Raw genomic sequence first — 17,617 nt, forward strand, 5'->3', positions numbered from 1 at the left:
CTATGACAGGGTGAGCTTCTCTAATCCAAAATATGAAATCCAAAATGCATCAGAACCTGAAACATTTTATTTTGTGAAAGGCTCTCATGTAGCCCAGGCTAACCTTGAACTTGATATACAGCCAAGGGTGACTTTGAACCCATGATGCCCCTGCCTTCACTGCTCTAGTGCTGGGAGTACAGGTGGGCAAACCACACCAACATGAACAAAATGTTATTAAAAATTAAAAACTTCAGAATTTAGAGTGATTTGCATTTCAGTTTTTCAAAATAGGATGCTGAACTAAAATTAAACCCCTGCTTCGTAAATTGCCTGTGCCAGGCATTTTGTTATAGCAATGAAAACGGTATTTAATAAACAGCAAGCCTGAACTACTTGAAGAAACAGGAAATGGTCCACTGTATTACCTCGTGTGTGTCTGTGTGTGCGCGCTCACGCGAGCGCGCGTGCATGCATGTGTGCGTGCGCACGCGTGTGCACACGTGATGTACCTCTCCTGTCCCGTGCCAGTCTGTCACACAGTAGTGGTTGCTGCCCTTTGCTGGGTTTACAACTCATTCACCTGCCTACATTAACCGATTAAGGCTGGGGCTGCAGGTCAACAGTAGACTGCCTGCCTAGATTCTCCAAGTGAAGAGATGGGGTGTGACCCAGTGAGAGCCGCTGCCTAGAGTCCCCAGTGAGGGACTTGGGTGTGACTCAGAGGTAGAACATCTGCCTAGAGTCCCCCAGTGAGTGGGTTTGCTCAGGGGTAATTCTTTTGCCTGGATTCGAAAGGCCTTGGGTCCAATTTAGGGATTCAGCGAATTCTCCTACAACTTATGTCAGCCGTCCTGAGCCGAAGGAGTGTTACCCCCATCACAAACACGAAAAGGGAACATCTATTTCCCCATTGTATAGCTTAGATGACCTTGGCTCAGAGCTGTGGCTCTTACAATAAAAAAATAAATCGTTATATTTACTTATTTTGTATGGGGAGGGGGTTGGATTTCTGGGTCTGAGGGAGGAAGTTAAAATGGGACAGAGCTGTTTACAGACACAGTCCTCAAGAAAACCACAACTTCGGAGCAACCAATCAGCAGGCACCCCACAGCCTTCTGCATGCTCAGCAGGCCCCCAAAGCCCCTTTACTGGCTCAGCAGGAGTCCCCCCAGTCTCCTGATAACTAAAGACAGTTTTCCCTACCCTGCTGCTGGAAGGTCCCTAACCATTAGGACCTCCCACCAATCAACCCCCAGACTAATCTTTCCTCCACCAGTCAGCCCCAGATTAAGCCCGGCTCTCTGGAATTCCTCTAACGCTGCTTAAAAGGAGCTTGCGACCTTCTTAGGGGGCGGGGGTCACCATGTGCCATCCCAACGTTAGAATAAAGTGTTCTTGTTATTGCATACATGGCTGCTGGTCTTTCCTTGGGGGCTTCTCTCGGACCCTAACAGTCTGGGGGAGGAAGACTGGGTCTAGACTCCTGTGACTAAGGGAGGAGGATCTGGGGTCTGCACACTTTGAGTCTGAGGAAGGAGGGACAGGACCTGGTTCTGGGGAGGAGGGTTTTGGCTCCTGCAGCGGGAGGTAGCTGGATGAAGTGCATCTCTGGCCAGGATTCTGGAGACCTGGAGGACGCCTGTGGCCCGGGGGAGGGCGGGGGAGGGGCCGGGCCACAGTAACAAAGGCCTCTCCCTCCAACGAGCAATCCCCCCCGGCCCCGCCTCCGCGGCCCCCCGCTTGCCCTGATTGGCCGGTCTCCCTGCCCGTCAGCGCCACCCCCCCTCCCCGGGTCTGCAGCAGCTCAGGCCGCCTCGTCGCGCCCCCCCAGCCCCCTCCCCCCGCCCCCGCCGCCCCCCGGGCCGGTGCAGCCGCAGGCGGGGTCCCCCTTCCCCTCCCCCTCTCCCCCAGGCTCGCGCGCCCCGACCGCCCCCTCCCCTCCCCTTCCGCGCCGCCGCGATGCCCCCCCCCTGCGCCCGGGGCCCGGCTCCGGCTCCTCGCCGCCGCCGCCCTGGCCGGTCTGGCCGTCATCAGCCGAGGTACCGCAGCGCCGGGGGCGGGGGACTCGGCGGGGACGCCGGGGTCCCGGAAAGGGATACAGGGCCGGGGCGGAGGCGGGCAGGGAGGTACCCCTCGGGGTTGGGGGTATGCGGAGGTCTGGAGTCGGGGACCCGGAGGCAGTCCTTGGCTGGGCAGGGGTCCTTGGGTGCATGGATGCGCGGGGTTTCAGGGGTGCACGTCCCCATCGTAAGCTGCTCCATCACTAGCAAGAGGGTCGCCGACACCTGCTGCCGGCCTGGGGCGGCAAGGATGTACGGCATTAAGTCAGGGAGGGGCTCAGACGTTGGGGTGACAGTTTCCGTCTGGGCAGAGTCTCCAAACTGAGTTGGGGTACCAGGCTGGAATGATGCCCCGTGTGTGGAGGGGGTCTTGTCTTGCGTTTTGGAGAGGGTCCCCTGCGCAGTCCTTGCCTGGGGACAGGGCACTGCCTCTGCGTCTTTAGGCAGAGGTAGAAGAGGGAGTGTCTTCCAGGGTCAGCAAGCAATGAGGACAGAGTGTCCACAGACTGAAAACCCAGACCCAGGGAAATCAGGGAAGGGGCTGGAACTCACTATCGGGATTTTCTTCGCGCTGAAAGTGTAGACATTTGGGGTGCTGCAGTTTATTGAGAGATGATCTTGGGAAGTCAGGAAGTTGGGGTACTGGGCTAAGGATTCTGATCTAGTCTTGGATTGAATGAAATTTGGATGGAGAAATGGACAGGTGAAGGGCGACAGTGGGCTGGAGAAGGTAGGACAGGAAGAGCTAATGCCAGTCACAAGGGTCTCAACCGGTCCAGTGGGCCTAAAGACCCTCCAACAGCAGCTGTGAGTCCTGCCTTGAGAATGGCTGTCTGAACTGTTTTCCCTGTCGGGCCTGTCAAGGAGAGTATGGTCAAGGAAAAGGTCCTGAGGGCACAGAAGGGAGAGGGATGGGGCGAAGACTGAGCTGTGGGTACCTAGGAAGCCAAGAAAGTGTTAACCAGGCGGTTCCACATCACTTCCTCCAGGCTCTGTCCAATCAAGCATCACAGAATCAGGGACATGCTATGCCATCAGGGACCCAACATTGTACCCCAGCAGCCCCCAGGGAAGCAGATAGTCTGGGTCTCCAATCAAGTCACCCACAGTCACATAAACATCACAGTATCCCAGCCAAGCCACACCTGCAGAACACAGTCACATAAACAACCCTGCCCACGCAGGACGCCCCCACGCAGATCCATTTGGGGAGGGCATGGGATCGGGCAGGGATGGAATGGGTAGACAGTCCACACCTGAGCACGCACACGACTGAGCGCTGTCTTACTTGCTGACTACAGCCTGGGGGCCTTTCTCTTCTGTCACTTCAGGTTTCTGTTTCTGACTTGTTTGTGGACTCCCTTTGACCGTGTCTTTCCGTCCCTGATGGGTTCAGCACAGTGGCACATCTGCCTCTCAGACTGATCTCCGTTGACCCCTATATTTGAGTCCCTCCTCTTTGCTTACTCCCTCACTCACACTGCATCCCTTGCTCACACCTGCATCTGTTTCTGCCTCCCCTTCACTGTACCTCCTTGACCCCTGGCCTCCACCCAACTCTCATCTTAAGGTACAGTCAGTCCCCTTTGCCTTTCAGAAATCATTATGTGCCTCTCTCCGGGGTCCTCCCCTGGGTGCGGGGGTGGTGGTTCTGCAAAGCTGTATGACCTTGATCAATGAAACCTGAGAGTGAGAGGAAGTGGGACCCAGTGGGTTGGACCAAGACAAATCTACCTGTTAGACAGGTGCCTCATTCGTATCCTACTGCTGCTTGGGGGCGGGGACACGCCTTATTTTGTAAAGTATGCAAAATAATGCCTTCTTTTTTATTTAAACTCAAGTTTTATACGAGAAGCATGGAAGAACCAAGTCCCCGACCCCAGCTTTCTCACGTGTAGCATGGGTTTTTGTAGTCAGAGTCTCACTACGTAGTACAAGCTGGCCTTGAATTCAGGGTGATCCTCCTGTCTCAGCCTTCCAAGTGCTCAAATGCTGTGATTACAGGCATGGGCGTCTCCCTTCTCCTCCTCCTCCTCCTCCTCCTCCTCCTCCTCCTCCTTCTCCTCTTCCTTTTGAGCCATAGTTGGCCTGGAATATGTAGACCAGGTTGGCTTTGAACTGAAGGCAATCCTCCTGCCTCTTCCTCATAGACTCTGGGATGGATGTGGGCTAGTATGCCCATGTCTCACACACACACCCGAGAGAAGCTGGTGGATTGCTTTCCCTCTCTTTCACGATGAATTCATTCCACACAACTTTCTTCGATCCAAAGCAAAGGAGGCCTGGTTTGTTCTTGGCAGTGTTCTCAAAACAGAAATAAAGTCAGCCTATTTCTCTGGCTTACTTACACTTAGCAAAACCTTCCTGGCTATGTAACTGTGAATGTACATTTAACTCCCCACCCCCAGATCCTTTATGCCAACACTGTCCACACGTTTACATACTCATTCACAAAATGACGCTATACTGGCTGGGGATGTGGCTCAGTTGGTAGTGCTTGGCTAGCATGCAGGAGACCCTGGGTTCGATCCCCAGAGCTGCATAAGCATGGTGGTGTGTACCTGTATTCCCTGCACTGGGAGGCAGAGGCAGGAAGATCAGAGGTTCAAGGTCAGTCTTTACTACTGAGCTAGCCTGGGCTATCTGAGACCGTCTCTCAAAACTAACTCCATCAAAAAACTCAGCAGAGTGAGCGAATTGGTGGAGAAAGGGGGATGCCTTTTGCTCCTGGGGCAGCTGGAGGGGAGAGGGCATGCACACTGCAGCCAGGACTGAAGCCCAGTGCCGCACCCTGACCATCCCACGGCCTTTACACCGCGTACCATACTCTGACTCTTGATCCTTTGTTTCCTTGTCATTGTTTCTTTCTGTATTACATTTTTTATGCTGCATTTACTTAATTTTTAGTGGGGGTCAGAGGAGAACTTGTGGGAGTCAGTTCTCTACTTCCGTTGTGTGGGTCCAGGGGCTTGTCCTCCGCACCAGGGTCACAGTTGTGTCCCACCACACCTGAATGTTGTACATACTGCCATTCGGACACCCGAGACATGTGCTGTGGGCTGGAGTAGGGAGCAAGCCACACTAAGCACTCCCTCACAGAGCTTACAGTGAGAAGACAGAGATCAAGAATCAGCTGGGGGAAAAAAACCTAGTAAACAATTAGATAGGTCACCTCAGAGAGTGGAGGAGGCTGATCCAGGAAGCCACTCCTAGGAAGCCGAGAAGGGGTTAAGGCCTGAAGGAAGAGAGAAGCCAGCCTTGGTTTTCCAGGCCCCAAGAAAAGCAGTGGGCATAAAGGCCCTGAGGTGTCCACCCGCAGAAGAGGCTGCCTGCTGTGAGCTCAGAGAGGTGAGCTCTCGGGTGGTGCCGGTCAAGCCAGAGATTATCCCCTGGGCAGCCCTCCTGGGGCAGTCCAGTCCGCATCCCAGCTTTGCCAGGGGTTCATCCAGGATCCCTAAAGATTCTTACTTCTAATTTCTGAACACAGAGCTTGTTAGAAACCTCTTCCTGCCATGACCTCTGTTTATTGATTTATTCTGTTAGTCTAGACTGGAAATCTCACAAGAGCAGTGGCCTGAGAGAACCCTGTCCTCACAGGATTCCTCCCTTCTATATCCCTAAGCTCTCTTCCTCAGCTTGTTTATTATATATTTATATATACATATTACATATAAATAACAAATGAATGAATGAATATTATTATATATAACACACAGTCTCACTACATTTTTGAAACTGGCCTGAAACTCACTCTAGTCCAGGCTGGTTTGGAACTCTGTAGTCAAGCTGGCCTCAGATTTGGGGAAACCTTCCTGCCTCACTTTCCAAGTCCTCGGGTTCCAGGCATGAGCTACCAAGTCTGATTTTCACGATGTCTCTCTAATCTACCCTATCTCCAGTAAGAGGGGGAGGCTAATCATCATTTGCCAATGGGGAAACTGAGTCCCAGAAAGATGAAGAGACTTTTGTACCTGAGGGACAGAGGCGGGCCTTGATGCTGGAACTCTACCTTTTCTCCTAGGGGAAGCTGAGGCAGGGTTGCTAGAACATATGTTGACAAGATGCCTGACAGGAGTGGCAGATCTCAGAAGTGTAGGCTGACCATCCACCCCTCGCCCCAGTCAGGGAGGTTGACACCAGGCCAGCAAGAGAAGTACACAGTTCTTTAAAGGATGCGCTCTGGACACGTTCTCAGCCCATGCTACACGTCAGCTGCTGAGCTAAGCATGCCGTCTGCTTATGTGCTCTCAGGGCAGCGTTCAGAAAAAGTTGCACTGAATTCTTTGTTTTCTCCAGATGGGGAAACCGAGGCTCAACTCATGGGGATGTGTAGTCAAGACATGAAAGGGTAGACACTGGGCTTCCTAGCCTTTGAGGTCTGTTACATGGCTTTGGAACCCTATATTTCCTCTCCAGACCCCTCCCTGACAGAAGCAAGGCACATTTCTGGATCAGACAGATAAACATCAAAGCATGTGGACTGAGGAGACAGCTCAGTGGGGAGGAGCATTTGCTGCTCTTGCAGAAGACCTGGGTTTGGCTCCCAGACTCTGTGGCAGCTCACAGTTCCAACTCCAGTTCCAGGAAATCCCACACCCTCTTCAGGATTCTGTGGAGGCCTCTGCATGCACATGGTGCACATAGACTCACACAGGCACACACATGTACACATAAAGTACAAATAAATGGGTGTTTTTAGTCACAGCATCCAGAAATTCCAGGTCAGGTGAGGGAGGTGCTATAGACAGCCAAGCTGGCTGCCAGGACAGGACATGGGGTCTCTTCCCTGAGCAGCCACAGAGCTCTTCCTGAATTGGGCCCTGAGGAATGAGAAAGAGTTCAAGAGTCAGCAGCATCCATTCCTTTTTATTCAGACAACGACTGTTTCCAAGAAGACTCCCGAGGGAGCTGGGGGACACTAGGGACGTAGATCTGAGTCACAATGAGGCTCTGCCCCCAGAACACGTCCAGTCTGTAGGAGAGATGCGGTGTCATGTGTGAATTTTGTGATAATGGAGAACGCCCAGACTCTGTGGGAAGGAAGAACAGGCCTGACAGGATGTGGGAGTGCTCCTGGGTTTCCACATTAATAATTCAACATCTTCTGAGGCTTTCTGCGGGCCAGGCCCTGCACTGTATCACGCTGTAGCCCCAGAGGAGGCCCACACATGGCCACAATCGAGAAACTCAGGCAATATGGAGAGGAGTCAGGTTGTGGAGTTTTAAGATTGACTTGGGGGTCAGGTGTGGGTTCACGCCTTTAATCCCAGTACTCAGGAGACAGAGGCAGGCAGATCTCTGTGAGTTCAAGACCGTGCTGGTCTACATTGTGAATAGAGAGAGCCTGTTTCAAAAAAAGAAAAAGAAAAGAAAAAGGGAAGAAAAGAAAGCTTTTAAAAAAGATTGTCTTTGGGTAAATGAATGCCTGCTTGCTATGCTCTTTAAATGAAGCTGATTGAACACAGCACCTGATTCCAGGGTCAGTTTGTTTTTTTAAATACATATATAAAGGTCTGTGGTCTCCATATTCATAGGCAAGGAGCTAAAGGCTCATTGAGGGACAGGCTCATTTAATCATGTGTCTCCTAGGACTGTCCCCAAGACCACCTTGATTCAAGATTATGTGACTGAGCACAGAGGCTGGAGTTCACTGTGCCACTAGAAGAAGGGATTTGAGGTTTAGTGGATGGAGGACCAGAGAGGGGCACATCTGGGCTATGCACAGCCAGGGGACTGGGGGCAGAAGGGCGATGCTGACTCTAGGACTTGACAGGCAAACCTTGGTCCCAGAGCCATGGAGAGGGGTGCCTCTGTGCCGGTCCCTCTGAGAACCTGTGGCTGAGGGCTCCCCTGTGGCACAGGCCTCCGGTCTATATCTCAGGGCCGCTGTTCACACACTGAGCCTCTGTGAGTGGACATACCAGCCCTGTCTTCCTCTCTTCACAGCACTGGGGTACCAGCAATCTCTGTGGGTGTCCTGTGTTGTCACTACCATAGGGTGGGGTATCTAGGTACCCTACAGTGCCCCAGAAACGTTAGCCCTTGATGGGCCAAGGTTGAGGGCCCTGTCTAGGACACGACAAGAGTTTGGCACACTGCGGGCTGTGTCTGTGTTGGTCAGCTTATGAAGAGATTGTGGTACCAAACATGGTTGTGTTGCTGAACTGGTTTGTCACATTCCCTCACTTCCTTTGGTCCAGATGCGTATTTTGATCTGTACTCAGACTAGGGGTATGTGTGTGCGCGCACTCATGTGCGTGTATGTGTGCACGCATGCGTGTGTCAGAGGTGACAGCATGATTTACTGTGTAAGAATTAGATTCTTAGACAGCAGCGCCTGTCTGTTGGAGGGGATGTGACATGGTAGTGATCTGTCCCCTTGGACAAGTGGGTGTAGGGACTGTCTGCTCAGACCGGCAGTGCTGCAGCTATGTATGGTGTGCAAGGCTGTTTTCAGTGGAACCATGAGGGGACTCGGTGCACCAGCGCGGTTTGGCCTTTGGCATTCTGAGTGTGTCTGCTCCTGGTTCTCCAAGTGACCTTCTGCCAGACTTGTGTCTGGGGCTGTGGGAGCACCTTTGACCTGGGCCATAACCATGTGTATCACAGGCTTAGCCTTGGCGTTGGGTTTTTCCTAGTCCCTGGTGGGCCCGTCTGTGTGTACACATCCCATTGTTACCTGAGCATATGTGACAAAGTTCCCCGCTTGGGCTTCTCCCAGAAAGACAAAGGCTCTGGCCTGGATGACCCCAGGCTGAGAGGCTTCTGGGCTCAGACCCAAACCCTGGGCCTAACCAGCCTGCTACATTGTTTCTGTCCTAGCCCCATCCTGAGGGGCTGTTGATTGAGAGGCCCCCAGGGAGTCATTGGGATACCACGGGCAATTAATTCATTAGATTAATTAGCTCCTTTTCTCAGGCTGGGGGCAGGGCAGCCCTCTCAGGGCCCTCCTGCTCCAATCATCCAAGGTCATACAGTCAGACCTCTTTTTAGTGCAGTCTGCTTTGCTCCCACTTACCCAGCCCCCACTCTCTGGCCCTGGTCCAGCTCTGCTGGCCCTAATTTACAGAGACTTGAATGGTGATGTGACCAGGCCACACTGGTGCGTGCAGGCAGGCCTGTGTGTGCCCTGTGAGCACTGGCATGCCAACTGTGTCTGGCAGCCGTGTGTGTATATGTGTGAAGGCCTGTGTTCAGCCACACGGGATATCTAAAGGTGTGGATACAAGCCCATGTTTAGGATCTGTGACTCTCTGTGTGTGTCTGCACATGTATGTCTGAATTCATGTGTGTTCTGTGCATCTTGCTCACATGTACATGTGTATATTTGTTGCAAATATATTTGTTGTATGCATGAGTGTCTGTGTACTCTATGCTCAACAGTCTGTGTGTGTGACTGTAAACAGTGTGTCTCTGTGTGTGCGTGTGTGTATGCATGTGAGCCTTGAGCACTTGAATGTGTGCATGATACCTGTGTCTGTATATACCTCCATACTTGTTTATTATATTTGTGCATTGTGTGACTACCTGAGGAGACTTGAATAAACGCATATCCATGGGGCTGGAGAGATGCCTCAGTAGTGAAGGCAGTTGCTACTGCTGCAGAGGACTTGATTCAGTGCCCAGCACCCACATCAAACAGCTTACAATTGCTTGTAACTCCAACTCCAGGGGATCCGATGCCCTCTCCATGGGCACCCCTGTGTACACGCACATACCACACAACAACAGAAGGAAATACCTACTCACCCCAGACAGGGCACAAACAATACACCGAAGAAATAATTCTGAAATGAAAGTCTAGCTTGGTGGACCAGCGAGTTCAAATGGGGTTTCTCACAGGAGTGTGGGGTAGAGTGACTCACAGGCATGTGGGCAACATGCAGGCAGCTACACCGTCAAAGAAGAGTTGCCCCCTCCACACCCCCAGCATAGTTAACAAGGCTCCTCCTGTGGGGCTTCTATGTGCTACCTCATGAGCTGGCATGGCCAGTTCTAGTGCTGCCTCCAGTGCTTTGAGAGCACCATTTCCACAAGTCCAGTCCTGCAACGCCTCGTGTGGTGCTCTGCTGTCAGACAGCAGTCTTGTCGTGACCGGGGGACAGCATTCCATACTATGTAACTGGGAGTCTGTGCACGCTAATGTGACTCTGAACACTTTGCTTTGCATGTGTATGTGGTCTGTAGCTGAGTGCTTAGATGTGTCTGCATGTCTGTGTCACTGTGTTTGATATGTGCATACATATGTCTGGGTGTGTAGATGTGTTTATGTACACATGCACCAATGTGCGTATATTTCTCTGCATGCACATTTGTCTTTGTGTATGGTTTGAGATTGGGCATCAGCTCTGTAAGCGAGCTGTTCAGAAGAGTTTCGTTCTGTTTACGAGTCAGAGCAGACCCAGAGGATGGGACATGGCATATTGGTCTAGTCTGAGTATGTCCCTGTGTGTGAATTTCTGAAAACAATACATTTTGTAGCAGTGTCTGTGTAACCAAAACCATGTGCATGCGTGTGTGTCCATGAACAGGGTATTTGCCACAGCTGGCCCCACCCCAGCTGCCAAGGCTGAACGATCCCCTCCCTTCTGCAGGGCTGCTGTCCCAGAGCCTGGAGTTCAGCTCACCTGCAGACAACTACACTGTGTGTGAAGGTGACAACGCCACCCTCAGGTATATCCCAGTTGGGGCTCAGGCAGCCTGAGGCTTTACAAGGCTACTCCCCTCCACCCGCCCTGCACGCACAAGCCCAGAGTGACATCAGCTGCATCTGGAGCCAGCTGTGAGGGGTGTGGACACTAAGCCCAGCTCCACCTGCGGACCTTACTGTCCTCTTAAAAGTGAAGAGATGGGAGCTACTAGGATTCAAAACCCTGCTGACCATGAGTGCCAGGGAAGATCATTGTCCCTAGCGAGCATGCTCGCGCGCTCTCTCTCTGTCTGTCTCTCCCTCCCTCCCTCCCTCCCTCCTTCCTTCCCTCCCTCCCTCCCTCCCTCCCTCCCTCCCTCCCTCCCTCCTTCTCTCCATCCCTGTCTCCTTTTTCAGGACCTCTGCCCATCTTTCTTGCTTTCTGTCTCTATATCTCTCCCCGTTTGTCTTTGTTTTTCTCTCTCAGGGTCTCTGTTCCCCACCCCTTTCCCACCTCTGAGTCCGCTCTCCCCTCCCTCCCTAACACACAGCAGCCCCTCAGAAGTCTTACTTCCAGGCCTCTTCCCTCTCTGAGGGTTGGCTAACCCTGCTGTCCAGTGGGCACTGCCAGGTCTGCCTCCCGGGGTCCTGCAGTTGATGGGGAGGCCCTTGCCTTCTCTTCTTATTGTCGGCTTCCTCCCCAGCTGCTTCATTGATGAGCATGTGACCAGAGTGGCCTGGCTGAACCGCTCCAACATCCTGTATGCAGGAAATGACCGCTGGACCAGTGACCCCCGGGTGCGACTGCTCATCAACACCCCTGAAGAGTTCTCAATCCTCATCACCCAGGTGGGGCTTGGTGACGAGGGCCTCTACACCTGCTCCTTCCAGACCCGCCACCAGCCTTACACCACTCAGGTGTACCTCATCGTCCATGGTGAGCCCTGTGTGAGATGAGGACAAGTGGGGAGGGAAGCAGACAGGCCTGCAGAACGGTCAGGGCTAGGAGCCCTGTGTGCGCTCATCCCAGTGCCCATCCCTGCCCTGGGATACAAGGGAGTGGAGCATGAGCCACCTCGCCCTGCACCACAGCAGCTCCCTAACAAGGTAGTGGGAGGGTACTCAGCTTCAGCTCAGTGCCTTTGCTGGGCCGTGTGACCGAGACTACCCATGAGTGGGCACTCTTCTGGGTGCTGAGGAAACACACCAGCCTGCCTGTCTCTCCCTGTTTGCACTCATTTCCCCCGAGGAGAGGCTCAGGAGGCTCCCAGATGTGAAGAAGGAGGGTTAGGGTGTGCACTCCTGGGTGTGAGGGAGGAGGGCCAAAGTCTGGAGTCCTGGATCAAGGAGGAGCTGAGGTCTGGGCGGCTAGGGATGCATGATCACCTCAACGCTCCCTCTGTCTCCAGTTCCTGCCCGCATTGTGAACATCTCGTCACCTGTGGCAGTCAACGAAGGGGGCAATGTGAACCTTCTCTGCCTGGCTGTGGGAAGGCCAGAGCCCACTGTCACCTGGAGACAGCTCAGAGGTGAGGATCCTCCCCTTGCCGTGATCTAGGCCCCTCTATTCTCCCCCACACACCTAGCTGAAGTCCCAGACTCCCTCACTCGGAACCCCTGGAGCCTTTCTGGTGACTTGATTCCCTCCCACCCTGGCCCCCATTTCTTACCAGGCTAGGCTATTGTTCCCAGGTCACCTGACACTCCCCGCCCCAGATTCCCTCCAACTCAGGCCCCAAGTGCGGCTGTACCTAGCCTCCTGCCATTCCAACCCCCTGCAGCAGTTCTAGCCTCTCCTCTTCTGGATGTTTGAACAGTCCCCAGATCTCAGCATCAGCAGTTCCTGGGAATTTTCCAGAAATGCACATTCTTAGACCCCTGCCATAGATCCAGAGCGATCAGGAGGTCCCCTCTCTACCCACAACATGCTTTATGAGTTATGAGATCCAGTTTCCCTGAAGGTGCCGCCAAGCTGCCTGACAAGTCAGGTCAGGACATCTCCATGCCTAGATAGTGCAGTCCCTTGCTCTTCCTGTCTCTATTCAAACTCATAATCACCATCACTGGATCCCATTCCTTGGGGGCCCTGAGGGCAGGAAACCCATTCTAGTCTCATGTCCCTTCATCCTGACCCTTGGTGACTTCTGAACCCTAGATCCTACTTGCCCTAAATTCTATCTAAACAATCACTTGTGACCTCGAGTCTGTTAAAAAAAAAAAAAGACAAAAAAGACAAAAACAAACAAACAAACAAACAAAACCAAGAAAACAACAACAAAAGATCCCAGGTGTCTGGATTACCAATCTCAATCAACAGGTCTGAATTTCCTGAATCCAAGAGAACTCTGGGCCCTCCCTCAACTGTGTCTGCCTTTTCTGGATCCTTGAAAACCAAAAGTCAATATCCTGACTTTACTCCTTACTCCCAAGTGGGTCCCCTGAGCATGACACAAGATTCCAGATCCCTAGATCTCTTACGGGAAATTCTAGGTCCCTTCCTACTGGGTTCTGAGATTCCCAGCCCCCCACCTCAGTCCCACCCTGCCCCCATAGGACCTTCCCGGCTCCTACTGACCCGGGCACTCTAGGCCCTGCTGTGCCCCGCTGATGTGTGTCCGTGTTGTGCCCGTGTTGTCCCGTGTTAAGTGTTTGTGTCCGGCCCCGCACCCCCTTCCCCACCTCCCCCACAGACGGCTTCACCTCAGAGGGTGAGATTCTGGAAATCTCCGACATCCAGCGGGGCCAGGCCGGGGAATACGAATGCATTACTCACAACGGGGTGAACTCGGCGCCTGACAGCCGCCGTGTGCTGGTCACAGTGAATTGTGAGCATCCGGGGGAGAACTGGACGACCCTGATGATGGGGAGGAGAAGTCTGCCGCATGAAGCTGGCAGCTGGGTGGGAATTCGGATCGGAAGGAGGAGGGTGCTGAAATGGGGCCCTGAAGCCCCCACGCAGCAAGGACGTGCCTTTGTCCCCTGTTCTTCTAAAGATCCCCCGACTATCACCGACGTCACCAGCGCGCGAACCGGCCTGGGCCGGGCGGCCCTCCTGCGCTGCGAAGCCATGGCTGTGCCGCCTGCAGATTTCCAGTGGTACAAGGATGACAGGCTGTGAGGACTGCACTGGGCAAGGCTAAGGGAAGAGGGGAGGGGAGGGAGGTCCTAAGTCTCAGATCACAGAGCCAGGGTGGAGAAACTGGCAAAGGTGCGGAGACCTGGGTCCTGAGAGTCTAGGGTCCACTTTCTAGGTTACTGGGTCTGTAGGCTCCTGGAAGAAAGACTACTTGAGGCACCAGTATAATGAATGCTAGGATCCCCCCCCCCCCCGCAGTCCTACCCCACGCAAGAAGGTCTGGGGTCGAGGGTCGATGCTAACTGTGTGGAAGACAAAAATAAAGAGACCACCAGGGCTGAGTTTAAGAGGCTCTGGGGATTAGGGACGCATGGTGGGAATGTACTAGAGTTGCCCTGGTGCTTGGAGAAGAGATCCGCGGGAAGGCGTGGGGTACATGGGTTACGTAGTAGAGTTCTGAGTCTCTTGGGAGAAGAAAGGAGCCTGGATATTTGTGGGGGAGCTGGGCACTGCACCCCAAGGAAGCCAAAACCAACCCTGATCCGGATCCCCGACAGGCTAAGCAGCGGCTCAGCGGAGGGTCTCAAAGTGCAGACGGAGCGCACCCGCTCTATGCTTCTCTTCGCCAACGTGAGCGCTAGGCACTATGGCAACTACACCTGTCGAGCAGCCAACCGACTTGGAGCGTCCAGCGCCTCCATGCGGCTCCTGCGTGCGTCTGTGCTGGGCGGCGGGGTGGGACAGGGCTGTGGGGGCTGTGGGGGCTGAGCAGTGGTGGGGCCCAGATATCAGTGGGTGGGGTAAGGAGGTGGATATATAGGTACAGCCCCAGAATGTAGGAAACCCCAGCAGTGCCGCAGAACAAAGAAACTGATTCTCAGAGGGTAGGGTACTTACCTGACATTCACAAAGTTCTAGACACAAATCCCATTACTCTTTAAAACCGGGACAGTGGTGCACACCTGTGATCCTAGCACCCAGGAAGAGAAGGCAGGAGGTTACATAGTGAGTTCAAGGTCTGGGGACTCACAGGGTCTAGTAGAATAAACAAATGGACTGATAGATGCATATCAAAAGAAACAGATGCATGTGCAAAAATATAGACAGAATTGGGGTTTATATAGACAGGTTTGAGATCAGATTGCTGGAGAAAGGGGAGCCCTGTGCAAGAAGGAGGGCAGTCTGACAAGGAGGACAGCCTTCAGTGGCTCTTAGAGACAGAGAGCTCAGAGCTTCCCAGCGTTGAGAGGCTCTCACTAACTGCACTACACAGCGAGGCCACTGAAGACTGCTAAACAGTGATTGACAAGTGACTGACAAGCACTTTTACTGCTTCAGGAATCCAGTTTCTGCATCTCAGGCTGTTGGGGGCACAGCCTGCAGGCTGGTATTGGCTGGGTGCAGAAGTGTGAGCAGAGAAATGAGCTGGGTCAAAAGTGACTCTTGTATTGCAGGGTATTATTGCAGGTGTTGAGGAAGCTAAGGAAAGTTCAGGTCCAGCCTAACCAGCTTAGTGAGACCCTATTGTGAACCTGGGCAATAGCTTAATATTTGCTTAGAATTCCCCAGCAAGGGGCTGGAGGTGTGGCTCAGTGGCAGACCCCCTACCTAGAAACCCCCAGTGAGGGGCTGGGGGTAGCTCAGCGGTAGAGCATTTTCTTAGCATGTGCAAATCAGTGCAGTCCATCCCCAGCTAAACAAACAAGTGATTAAAAAAAAAAAAACTCACAGTCAAACAAGCATAGGCTTCCTGAAGTTTCTGGTGGGCTTAAAAGGTAGAAATGCGGACAGAATTTTTAACAGGGAAAAAAACCCTCAAGGATCCAGACTAACCAGTAAAAAGGAAATGGGGAAAATCTGGGAGTATATTGAGACCCAAAACAGTTCTAGAAGAGGCAGACACAGGGACCCCAAACCCTAGACAGCTCTGATCTCAGCAGCGCTTGGAGGCTGGAGGGAGAGGAGGCACCCAGGAGACCCGCAGGGCCTTCCCATCTCAGCCTCCCTCTGTGACTGTTTCTTTCTTGCCAGGCCCAGGATCCCTGGAGAACTCAGCTCCGAGGCCCCCGGGCCCCCTGACCCTCCTCTCCGCCCTGGGCTGGCTATGGTGGAGAATGTAGATGTCACCCAGTTCAGCGCACCTCCCCCTGCAGGGGGCCTCAGGCCAGGAGCAAGAGAAAGGGGGTGAGCGAGCGCCCTGGGTCTCAAGTGGGACAGAAGAGCTCCCAGCCACAGAGGAAGAACGAAGAGGAGGAAGGTCTTTAGAGAACCCATCACTGTGAGGGATAACGCAAAATTATGCATCTTTCTACAGCCATTCTCGCCACCTGTTCACGATTCCAATTGTGACCCACCACCCCCAGCCACTCCACACCCCTCTCTTAGCTCAGGCTGTCAACTGGCTTGTGTGTGTGCGCGCGTGTGTGCGCGTGTATGCGCACGTGTGCATGTATATGAGTGGGTCTGCATGTCATGTATGTGTGTATGTGTGTGAAGGTGTGCTGAGGGAGGGAACCAGGAGGCCTCCCTCTCTGGAACCGACTCTCCCATGGCCCCTGCCCATTCCTGCTGCCTCTCCTCCTCTGGCTGGAGGTAGGTAAGGGGGCTTCAAGGTGGAAGCTTTGGCAAGAAGCCTGCCAGCTTCCCACCTTCCCATATATGCACGAACACCTGCCCTTTCCTCCCCACCCAAGGGGCAGGCGGGCATCACTCAGCCTTTGTGAATAGGTGGGGATCTTTGTCATGGCTGCTTCTCCCTGCTCTATCACCTGCAGCTGCCTGCAGCCAGAGGCCCTATCACTGACTCAGTGGCTTGAAACCTCCCTTGCCCTGTTCCTCCCCCACCCTGGACTTTCTGGCCCCCTTCCTGGGCCAATCGGTGCTTCCATTCAACTGACAGGCAGGCTGGTGGCACTTATCACCTGTCTGTCTCAGTGCTTTATCCCGCCCAGACCCCCAGACTCCCCTTGGCCACAGTGGCACTCTCCAGTTGCCCAGCAACTGACTCACAAGCATGGGCTCCCTGGCCGCCTGCTTCCTTGCCTCTCAACCCCTAGTACCTCCAAAGGCTGCTGTGACCACACACACACACACACACACACACACACACACACACACACACACACACACACAGCGATTGACCAGCAATAGCTCCTGGCTTCAGCTGCCCCAGAGTTTGTGACTAGCAGTAATTCCCTCAGAGTAGGCCACTATTATCCACAGAGGAAGCTTCCGGGCTCTGTGTGTGGGAACACCCTGCCCTGATACACCAGGCCTCACAGAGTTGAGGAGAGAGGAGACTCAGGCATCCTGAACCCAGGCAGAGGCACCATGCCACCAGCCCTAACTTCAGTAACCACACACCCCAAACCATACCACTCAGAGCCTGGTGAAGACGAGGGCAGAGAGGGGCAAGGAGGCAAGGGGCAGTGACTGTACCTCAGACGGGGGCGTGGGCCCCATCCTACATTGTCTTCCATTCCCAGGGTCCGGGATGGGGTGGGGAGGGGGAGGGCAGCCAGGGGAGGTGGGAGGGGGCCCTGGGAGCCGTGTGTTCCAGTTCATGGGGAGTGTTGAGACCACCACACCAATAAACGCCTTTTTCCAAAGTCCCTGCCTGTGGACATCAATGTCATGAGGATTTGGGCAAGTGGATGGCAAAGGAGGTGAGGCCATTTGGTAGAAAATCAACAGGACCATTCCTACCTCTGCCTGTTAGCGAGGTAAACGCCAACTGGCTTAAGCAGCTCAACAGAGCCCATTCGTGTTTGGCTCAGAGATGGGCACGAGGCCCAGTGATGCTAAGTAAGGAGAAGGTGCACTGTCTCCGGGAAGGGGAGGTGCTTCTGCTGGTCAAGGGGGCTCAGTCTC

The 17,617-nt window shown here is 53.6% G+C and overlaps 1 protein-coding gene across 1 annotated transcript; it reads left to right on the plus strand.

Moving 5' to 3' along the window:
• Positions 1-1,577: 1,577 nt before the first annotated feature.
• Positions 1,578-17,244, plus strand: Iglon5 (IgLON family member 5). Its single transcript, XM_048433146.3, has 9 exons — positions 1,578-1,660; positions 1,756-2,021; positions 10,637-10,715; positions 11,376-11,608; positions 12,081-12,200; positions 13,362-13,496; positions 13,665-13,785; positions 14,305-14,459; positions 15,779-17,244. The coding sequence occupies exons 1-9, from the start codon at positions 1,578-1,580 to the stop codon at positions 15,865-15,867; spliced, it is 1,281 nt and encodes a 426-aa protein (XP_048289103.3). The 3' UTR covers positions 15,868-17,244.
• The last annotated feature ends 373 nt before the right edge of the window (positions 17,245-17,617 follow it).

The sequence above is a fragment of the Myodes glareolus genome, chromosome 24, assembly GCF_982192425.1.
Source record: "Myodes glareolus chromosome 24, mMyoGla1.1, whole genome shotgun sequence".
Lineage (NCBI taxonomy): Eukaryota > Metazoa > Chordata > Mammalia > Rodentia > Cricetidae > Myodes > Myodes glareolus.